Source organism: Ctenocephalides felis, unplaced genomic scaffold (assembly GCF_003426905.1).
Source record: "Ctenocephalides felis isolate EL2017-DRISC unplaced genomic scaffold, ASM342690v1 CF-g0.4_SCAFFOLD_01170, whole genome shotgun sequence".
NCBI lineage: Eukaryota > Metazoa > Arthropoda > Insecta > Siphonaptera > Pulicidae > Ctenocephalides > Ctenocephalides felis.
In genome coordinates this window covers 18,594,365-18,605,211 of record NW_020537324.1, presented here as the reverse complement: position 1 = coordinate 18,605,211, position 10,847 = coordinate 18,594,365, and the positions used below count along the sequence as shown (strand labels likewise).

Below are 10,847 nucleotides of genomic sequence, written 5' to 3'. Positions count from 1 at the left end.
GTACTTGCATGAATGAGCATAAATAATTAAATGATCCACAATTGAAAAGGGAATCAAATACTAAACTTATCTTCTTCAGTTAATCACAATAAATAAACTTCTATATGTATTATTCTTTGTTTGTAGCACATTTATCATAACAATAATAATTTTAAATACATAACAAAATGATTTTTTACATTATATATATTAATGACTTTTTTTCAACATGTATTAGTTCAAGAAAAAAATTAAAAATGCAAATACACAAAGCATATGTAAAAGCATTAATCGCGGAGGTTAGCTATAAATAGAAATTAATCTATCAAGGGGTTATCATTTTTTAAATATGATGATATGATGCCAATACATTAATGAATAAATAGACAAGTATAGTGTGTAGAATATTCCTTAAGAAAGTTAATCGAAATGTTTATAGTTTTCTAAAAAATATATCTACAAAAATGCCAGAAATCATATTTAGTAAATGAGATTAAAAATTGAGATCAAAATAATTCAAAATATTGTTTCAGTAAAAATAATTCATGTATTATTATAATGCGAAAATATAGAAGAATTTCTTTTGTTTATATATTATTTGGATTCAATTTTCCATCGAAACCATCAAAACCGGTACAAAGCATTCAATTTGATAAATACTTCTATGTGTATGATGACGTAGAATGCAATGATAATATATGTTTTAATTAATATTTAATTAATATCTTTAAAAATGCGTGAAATCAATCACAAAGTTTTTTATTCTAAAAATTAAAAAATGTATAAACTTATCATTAAACACAGTATATAGTTGTACGCCAACGTGTATAGGAAATACATAATCTTCTTTTTTGCAACAATTGTTCTTCTTAATCAGAATTGTATTGAAAACCCACATATTTATTTATAGATCGTGAAATTACATGAAATTTCATGATTTATTTCATACATTCATAAATATATTTGCAAGACTTTAAATCCAATCTTAGGTGTGAGGTTATTGCTAGGGAGGCGTGTCGATAATTTCCAAAATACTATTTTCGAATGTGAGCGAAAAATATCGAATTTATTAAACTAAATAAATGTTTATTTTTAAAGTGTAGTAAATTTTAGCCCTTAAAATTAAATATAATATCACTTGAGTAATATATGAAATTTCATTATTGGAAAAATTAAGAAGACGCAACAATTTTTTTAAAAAGACAGAGCTAAGTAGTAAAACGTTGCAAACTACTGGTTTGGGTAATATTTAAGTTCCTATCAAAATTAAGATAAAGAATAAAAATTATATATATATATATATATATATATATATATATGTATATATATGTGTGTGTGTGTATGTATACATATATGTATTTATAACGAATATTATATCTGAATCAGCAGTTACCACCGCCAAGTTCATATTGCGTATATGTCCAAAAAAGTTGTTCGGCGTTTGATTTCAAAATGAATAAATTTTCTAATATTACTCTTTTTTTGCTTTTGGCATTATTTTGTGTTTCGACCAGAGTTTTAGCGTCAGATGAGAATCAAGGTATGTAGCTGATATTAGCATAAAACAGATAATATTCTATCTATCTATCTATAAATTATAATATTTTATACTGAAAATTATTTTTAGGATTTGAGTCGCCATTAATGGAGGCTGAAATTGGCCAAGGGGATGATCTTTCTTTAACCCGTTCCGTGCGCTATGTTTGCGCCTGGTGCAGCAAAAATCCGCCGCTTCTTTCTGATTGCATTCGCTGGTGTCAAAACAGTGATCCTCCTTTTGATACTGGATACTGCGAGAGCGGTACTTGCAAGTGCAGAGATTATTAATTAATGAAAGGTGTTTACGTGCCGCATTCAAAATTTAAATTGAATTGAAGTGAATTTAATATTTTAATGTATAAACTGAAAAACTTTGTGTAATTCTTAATTAATTTTTACATATTATATAAACATTGGACCTAACTGCAATTGGCTTTTTTACTTTAAGGAAAGTTCTCTATATGAGTAAATAGAAAATAGTTGTTGAGGTACAAACATTTACTATTTACTTATTTCGAGAGAAAAGTTTCTGCTTTCCCTAAAAACTAATCAATGCGATTATAAATTGATAATTATCAATTGATATCTTTCAAAAATTCTTTTTCATTTTTAATTGAACATATGCATAGATCAAAATATGTTTCCAATTGAAAATAAGCCCATCTCGGGCACTGCGGTGTGAAATGGATATAGGAAAAACTCACACTACTTCTTCCCTGAAACGAGTTCGAGTTTAACGCAGCTAACAGACTACCCATTGTTATTTTATCTTTCAAACAGGCTTATAACATCTAATTGTATCAATTAGAGTCCACGAAACCGTGTTTAGAACATACAGGGTGCATGTTCTAAAAGCACTGCCTAAAATATTTCAAACTTTGCTAAATTTTGATAATTAAATCTCTTTTCCAAGGTCTCTAATATTTTCGGATGTTTGTTGAAACCATGGATCTACCTTATCGCCATATTCAATAAAGTCGTCAAAAAAGTAAGCAATAAATTACGAAGTGTGAGCGCCACTACATATAAACATACATACATACTTCTTCCAATTTTGGTTAAACGATTTAGAATGGTTTGAGTAGTCGAAAAACATAAAATTAGAAGTCGGATTTTTTAACGAAAATATAAACTTTTTTCTTTGGGTGGTCTTGTACTGAAATCAATTCTACTGAAAAGTTCTCTGAAATGATTATTTGAGTTCACGAACCTCATGAGCATTGGTATTATGCAAGAAGACATTTAATTAATTTCATTTCACAAGAAAAATGATAAATTTAATTATAATTATTGATTATCATTTTATAACAAACTCAGAAACTTTAAATCAGAATTTTTCTTTTTCAAATGATTGATTAATTTAATAATATCAGAAAAAATATAAACACATCCTGAATAATGAATCATTTTGTTTATGAAAACGCAATCATAAGACATTTTGATTTTATTTTTAATATTTAAAATCATAAAATATATTTAAAATTCTTATAATCTAAAAATTGAACCTGAAGTATTAACTTACCCTCGATAAATGATGCGTTATAATTTTGTTTTTGCATACGCTTGCCTGGCTGTAGATAGGAATTATATTGTAAATAGAAATTATCTATATATATATATATATATATATATATATATATCAAGTTATATTTATAACGAATGTTATTATCATTCATACCACTGCCAGATTCGTACAGCGAATATCATACATATATTCAAAAGAGTTGCTTGATTTCAAAATGAATAAATATTCTGTTATTGTTTTTTTACTCTTGGCATTATTTTGTGTTTCTGCCAAAATATTAGCACCTGCCGATAATAAAGGTATGTAAAAAAGAGTGTATAGCTATTTGAGAAAAAATATTTCTTACCTATCCGATATCTCTATTGCGTGCCATTGAGATTTCTTTTGCTGCCTACTAATTATAATATTTCATACATAAAATTATTTTTTAGGATTTAAATCATCATTCATGGAGAAAGTAATTGACCAAGGCAATGATCATTTTTTAACTCGTTCCGTACGTGATCCTCCTTGTCCTTGGTGTAGCCATAATCCTCCTACTATTTCTGGATGCATTAGCTGGTGTCAAGGACAAAAATTCGATACTGGAATTTGCGATAACAAAAAATGCAAGTGCCAAGATTACTAGGAAATAGAAGGTTTACATGCTACATTAAAATAAGATTTTATTAATACAAAATCTATAGAAATTGAAATAAACTCACGATTAAATTGTTTCTCATTTCTTCATATTTGTACCTAAAATGCATAAAGTTTATAAGTAAACTAGCTGGGCGACTTGCCTTAAGGCAAAAAAATCGCTTTCACTAAAAACTAACTACTAACGAGAACTCTAATTGAAATTTGTCAAACAGACTTAAGTAATTCGATTATTACTTTAATAGTTCACAAACATGCGCTTGTATCCTAAAAGCGCTACTCGTTATTCCAAAATTTAATTATTTCTTATAATTCAAACAAATTTCGTATGACAATAATGTTTCAGCACGTTTGTTCTGATCATGAACATTTATGACCACATTGAGTTTCATTGAAGAAACGCGACCATGCAGATCTTTGCCAAAAACTAATTATAGTCCAGTCTTAAGTCTTAAGTTTAAATTGGGTAAAAATCTCGGAATTCGAGATACCCAGCTATAAGTCTGTAAATACTTGTATATTGACACCTTAAAGTTGTCTCAAAACCTACATATGGCACTAACACCCTACCATATGTAGGTTTTGAGACAACTTTAGGGTGTCAATATACAAGTATTTACAGACTTACAGCTGGGTATCTCGAATTCCGAGGTGAACTTACAATAATGACTAGACTATTAACACGATTACCAAATGATAACTTTTGAAGTAAATTTTCTGGCAAAAATATAAACTTCCCCTTCATGAAAAGTTAACGATAAATTATATACACACTCCTTGTTTTTTTTTGACAAACTGATGATTCGAATTTGATTTAAAATTATTAATTCATTTATGGCTCATAACGAATTTAGAATTTCTAAAGTTTCTAGTATGTACAGTTTTTATTAAATTTCACTTACGCATGCTGGGGACCCCCAATAATTGATCCACCCCCAACGTCGGCCAGGCTTTCCTTGAAGCTGGTGCAAAATGGAGGCGCGGTCTTTCACCAAAGGCTAGCATTTTCTTCATTATCACAGTCAGGAATTACACACATATACTCATGCATATGTTAAAAAAGCAACTGTGTACATAGATAATTTTATTTTAATATATTAAATACATAAATGTAGGACCAATTTTATTGTAGACTTAAGTTTATTGGCACAAGCATTCATCACCTCTACAATAACCAGATGTTCTTCCTTCTTTTCTGCATTTGTCTGAGCATAAATCAATGTGAATGTAAGAAAGAATTGGTGTTTGGCAAAGATTTGATCTTGAAAACATGACATCACGCTTTAAGCGAGAAATGTAATCTAGAATAAAAGAAAATTTTAATGCATTGTTATAAATAGCATATAAAACCATGAATAATCTCTAACCTTTATTCGCGTTCCATTCGGAGGCTGAGCAAACATGAGTTGTATTCAAAAAAACTGACAGTGAAACCCATAAGATTAAAATTAAATGTAGTATATTACTTTTCGACATATTTTCAAAATATTCGAATGAACTGTTTAATAGCTTCAATAAGAATAATACACTCGTCCTGTATTGTGACCATAGCAAAGTCAATGTTATTAATTGTTTACAAGGCCAAATCTTATCTACGGTATGCAATAAATCATAATTTATTTTGTAAACAAAACACTAATAATTTTCCGAATATCAAATGCACATGCTTAAATAATTGATGCAAGATTTTTATCTTCCCGGAGGAGTAGTTTATGTTCTCGCTAGAAAATTCGGCGATTTGCTCATTTTTTGCAATGTTTTCAGTCATTCTGAATCGAAACACCAAAATTATAAAAAGCATGGGTGATTCAACGTTTTTAAACGCACCGATTTCTAAAATATCGAAGTCATATGGATAAAACTAGAATTTGCGTTGATTAATTTTGCAAAACGATAGGTCGAGTTGTTTTTATAGGATTGGAAGAAAATAGCAAAATTTTTCGCCAATCCAGAACTATTTTCAATATTCAAAAAAAATTTGGCACCATTGGAATCGTGGGATACCATTTGGAAATTTTGGATACCATTTGGAATCGTGCTCATTAGTTTTCGGTAAGGATTGGCCGGGGTGTAATTAATTATTCCTATTAAGATTCTGCGTAATTATTAGGATTTTTTTACCATTTTGATGAAATTTGGCGAATTGATAGAGTGTATAACTTTAACGAAATATTATACACCTACAGCAAGTGGTTTAATTATAAAGTTCATTAAAGTTTAGAAAAATGGGCCACGCTTTTTGAAAATATACCGTCTATGTATTAGGCGCGTGTTTGTTTCTCATTCAAAGATGTATTAAAGCTATTTAGAATTATTAATAATAATTGTACTAATACTATTTAAACTATTCATCATAAATACTTAATATGTTTAGCAAATTCGCATGAAATTAAATAATTTGCAATGGTTTCTCAAATTACATTGCCCTACAGAAACTTGCCTCAATGCAAAATTCCACCAATTAGTTATTTTATATTGTGCAATTGGAAATTTTTTTTTACAATAGTGTAAGAAAATATTGTAATATACAATTACAAGTTACAATTATAAAAGGCGAATCGTATTCAGATATAATTCTTATAGTACATATAAGTATGCCAAATAAATATATTTGTCTTCTCAAACCATATTAAAAGTTTAAATAACATAAATCCCCACCCTAAATTAAATATTTCTCAACAGAATTTTAAATTTATACTTTTCTGCAGAATTCTGCTTTTGGTTGTTGGGCATGTAATACTGAAACAGTTTTCTAAAAGTTTTTATAATGTGTAACAAGTATTATTAGTCCAAACAAATTGCTTTTGTGAAAAAAATTGTGATTATGTGATGTGTATTTATCAAATTAAATGACAGAATAATTTAGGAAGGCAATAATATTCAATGGTGTTTTCAGAGGTATGTACATTTTTAAGTACTAAATATATAGATACATATATATTGATTATTTGAAAAATAAAATTACAAGAACTAGTTGACAAACTCCAGCAACATTTTATTGAATGATTAATTTTTAATCAGAAATAAACTTATACAAAATGAAATTTTTACATAATATAACTCAATTTTCCAATTGAAGGGTTAAGCATTCATTAACACTAAGCATTTTTGTATTCTAAATCCACTTTATTTAACAATAAATAAAACTTAATTGAAGTATTTAATCATGGAATATTTGAGGAAACCACAGCAAATTACACTATTAATACACAAATTGATCTAATCATTGCACAAATGTCTATGGCAGTGTATTATACATTTTTCTAGCGACATTGAAATTGTGCAACATCAAATTATCACATTCCAATTTACAGAAAGTTTCGTGTACTTAAAAATAATTTCTATAAACTGTTTTAGATTGGAAACTTATGCACTAAATTAAAAATATTGTATTGATAATAAGGTGTGATTGCGATTTTAATATAAAACCTCACTTAACCTAGAATTAAGTTTATACATTATACACATCAGACTTGCTTAACAGCAACTAATAAAAATAAATCAAAAATGGCATATCAAAAATGATATCAAAGTAAATTGGCATATCAAAGTACAAGTATAAAATATTTCAACCTAATAAATAAAATGTTACTATAAAACTAAGTTTGTACAAAATAAAAATTGCAGAATATAAAACTTATTTCTCTTGTGATGATAATTGCTCATTCGTCAATAAAGGTGTTTTGGCAACTTCAAAGAATATCTTATGAGAATATTTATTTCGAACAGTGCTTAATGCTTGTTTTGGTTTAACCCTAAGGATATTATTGAGAAGGCACACTGTGGAAAATATTTCTTTTTCTGTATAACCTAGAAAGAGTATTATATTTTATATAAATTTCTAATATCTTAAATTCATTGTGCTTTTACATATTTTTTATATACTGCATTTGAAAAGCATGTAAACTTTATGACAACACGAAAACAATTTCAATCTTTCACTGCAAATGATAATTCAAAGTTACTGTAAAATTTAACATACCTGTATAGAATTCTAATACATTTGTCCATTCAGAAACTTTTTTCATTTTGATTGCCAAAAATAAAGCAGCGGCAGCTAATTTTGAATCACTGATTTTTATTGTATCATAGTCCATTAATGAAAATTCCAGAATAAAACGTGCAAGAGTCAGAGTGGGCATATTAACCTTTGTACACTAGAATAAATATAAACAATCTTTAGCATAAGTAATCTACATTAAATGAAGCCAGAAAATTCAAACTTACCCTAGCAAAACGCCTTAAGAATCTGTAGCTAAGAGGTATTCCTAAATTAAAATCAACCATTTTCAAGATATTCATCTCCATACGTAAGAATTCTCTCTGCAAATAAGCGCCATCACATATATATAAGAAATCCTCAACTAGTGGTGGAATTCTTTCCTAAAATATCAATATTTGATTAAATATTTGTAAACATAAAATTGTACACTAAGTAAATTACATCAAATTTAGCTGCAATGAAGAGTGCTGCAGCACCCAAAAGCTGTAGTTTATCTTTGTTACTGTAACTTTGCACAAATATAAGTCAACAAGTTTCACTGCCAAATACAAGGTTTCATGATTCAATTCGAAACTTTCTTGAATTTCTACCATCCAATCTACAAGCAACGACCTCATCCATGGAGTGATGAATGTTTGCTTGGACATGTAATCATCCATGACAAAAGATGATTCTCTATCCCTTAAATATTGGAATATATCCATAGCATACTCTGAAACCTAAAAAACAATGTTTTTAATGGCATTGATTAAAAATGTTTATCTTGTAACAGTGAGCAAGAGCAAAATTACCTGAAAAACATCATGCCAATTTTCTTTATCATAATCATGAACACCATCAGGAACAATTCCAGCTCGAAGAATAGAAAGTCTGGATTGTTGTTTCACTGGTTTGGCCTCTTCAGCTTCTTTGAGTGTTGAATACTTAGATTCATTTGATCTAGAAATAAAAGCAATATTTAAAATCTTCAATAGCCATACCTTCAGCTATTAATTGTGTGGACAATTCACCAAATATCTTTAAACATTCAATGAAACTTCATACTTACATTTCTTCAACAGCAGAAACATATAAGCTATCTTCAGTCCTTTCAAATTCATTTGTAATTCGTCTAATATTTAATTTGGCTGCATCAGGCTTAAGATTTTCTTTTGGCTTTACAGCCGTAGTTGAAACGACAGAAGGGTCCTTAATAGACGCCCTAGTCAATATTTTGTTCAACCTTACAGTTGGTTGTAAAGGAATATTCTCTAAATTAGCTACATTTTGTTTAACAGATGTTGCTTTCAATGTAGTAATAATTTTATTCTGCAGCTTCTTAGTGACACCTTTCTTGTTTTCATGAATTTGGACATTATTAACATCATTAGTAATATCCCCGAATGCAGAACGTTTGGCAATTTGCTCCTTCCCCGGACTTGCATCAGCTTTACGCTTTCCTTTACATATTAAATTATTTGCAATTAATTTTGATTTTGTGACCGAGTTAATATTCCCTTGCGATTAATATTTGCAGCTGGCAACAGAGTTGTAACTTTGGAAGGAGCCATCAAAAAGAATAAATATACCTCAGCTATGTACTGAGATTTGGGAAAGCTCTAATATCTGTAAAATAGAAAAAGAAATATGGAAGCCTGAAAAAATGTTTTATCGAGAAATTGAACAGCACAATTTGTTAGTATTTATCTGCATTGTAAAAAATGTCCACAAGATTTTGAAATTCTTATTCAACAAATAAACTAAAACTATAGAAAATATAAGAAAAAGTTGTAGCTTATGAGTTGAGTTGAAACTCCATTGATGGGATTGTAAGGGCTTGAGTGAGAACTTACTGTTAATAATTCCTTCAACTTCCTAAACCTCAAAACACTTTTTTAATATTTTAAAATAATAAACGTAATCATCTCACTTTCAACTAACTAAAAATATAAGCAAGCATACAAATTAAACGTAAATTGTATCTTGTAAAAATGTCAATTGATTACAGCTGATACACCCTGAAGGAAAACTAATGTAACCACTAACTTTCCCGCTTAGTTTGGGGTAAGGGTAACGAACTAAATATAAAGTGGATATTTTTATGAAGGATAAATAATTCGACCTTAAGAAAACAAGTAAATGCTAATAACACAAGCTGATTCCAGCCACAAAACATGCAATTGTTTAATTCAGTTCTTATTCACGATGACCGTTACAACGGCAACCTATCAGACAATTAATGTCGTTGCATATTAGTCACATTTCTTTTATCAAACGTTTTATAACTAAATTTAGCAGCATGCATTAAAGAAGTATCTTACCTTTAAAACTGCATGAAACTTGAACTATTTAATTTTATTTTCCAAAATGTATGAGCAATCACTGTCGTTTTAGTCGTTTGGTTCAGTTTGGCGTTTTAGATTATGGTGGAAAATGTCTGTTCTTGGTAAAAATGTTGCCAGGTGTTAAAATATTTCGCTCGCTTTTGTTCGGGATTAAAAATCGCGCCTACTAACGAAACAGAATATAAATTAAATTTTAACTGTAGTATTTTAAATTTATATAACTTTTTAGAATATAAATTAATATAACTATTCTTGTAATATTTCTTCTTTAGAATGATCGATCGAAAATTGCATTTTTGTTTATATTAGAAAATTATTCTTGGCATGATAATGATGAAAATAAACCAATTCTTGAATCATATTGTATTTCACAACAAAAATAAATTCAATATTTTTTCATTTCAGAAATAGTTTTGAATTAAATTAATATATCAATAAAAATATTGTACTCTAAATCTTCTATTTCATATTTTTAAATTTGAAGATTATTTTCTATTTAATATATAAAAATTGTAGATTTTTCTATTCATTTCAATATCAATATTTAAAAATGGTTAAAATATATTATTTTCAAAAATCATTAAAAAAAAGTCAATATCTATAGTAATTTTAAAATAATTATGGCCTGGCTATTCAACTTTTGAGAATCATGCTGGGCATAAAGTATAAATAAGAAGATACATGTCTGTTATTAATAATTTATTCTATTTGATTTAGAACAAATTACAATATTCATTAATTAGTAATTAAAATTTTAGATCAGTACTCAATTTTTTCTTAGCAAAATTATATATATACATAAAGTCTATCAACTTATTCTCTAATAATAATTTACTGA

At 28.1% G+C, this 10,847-nt stretch overlaps 1 protein-coding gene across 1 annotated transcript in view; it reads right to left on the bottom strand.

Moving 5' to 3' along the window:
- Window positions 1-7,200: 7,200 nt before the first annotated feature.
- LOC113366960 (G2/mitotic-specific cyclin-B3-like) overlaps window positions 7,201-10,847 on the bottom strand; it is a 7,147-nt gene continuing 3,500 nt past the window's right edge. Inside the window, 7 exon segments of the mRNA XM_026608600.1 lie at window positions 7,201-7,492; window positions 7,665-7,839; window positions 7,910-8,065; window positions 8,127-8,185; window positions 8,188-8,404; window positions 8,477-8,624; window positions 8,734-9,181. Coding sequence (XP_026464385.1) covers window positions 7,320-7,492; window positions 7,665-7,839; window positions 7,910-8,065; window positions 8,127-8,185; window positions 8,188-8,404; window positions 8,477-8,624; window positions 8,734-9,181 — 1,376 coding nt within the window. The 3' untranslated portion in view covers window positions 7,201-7,319.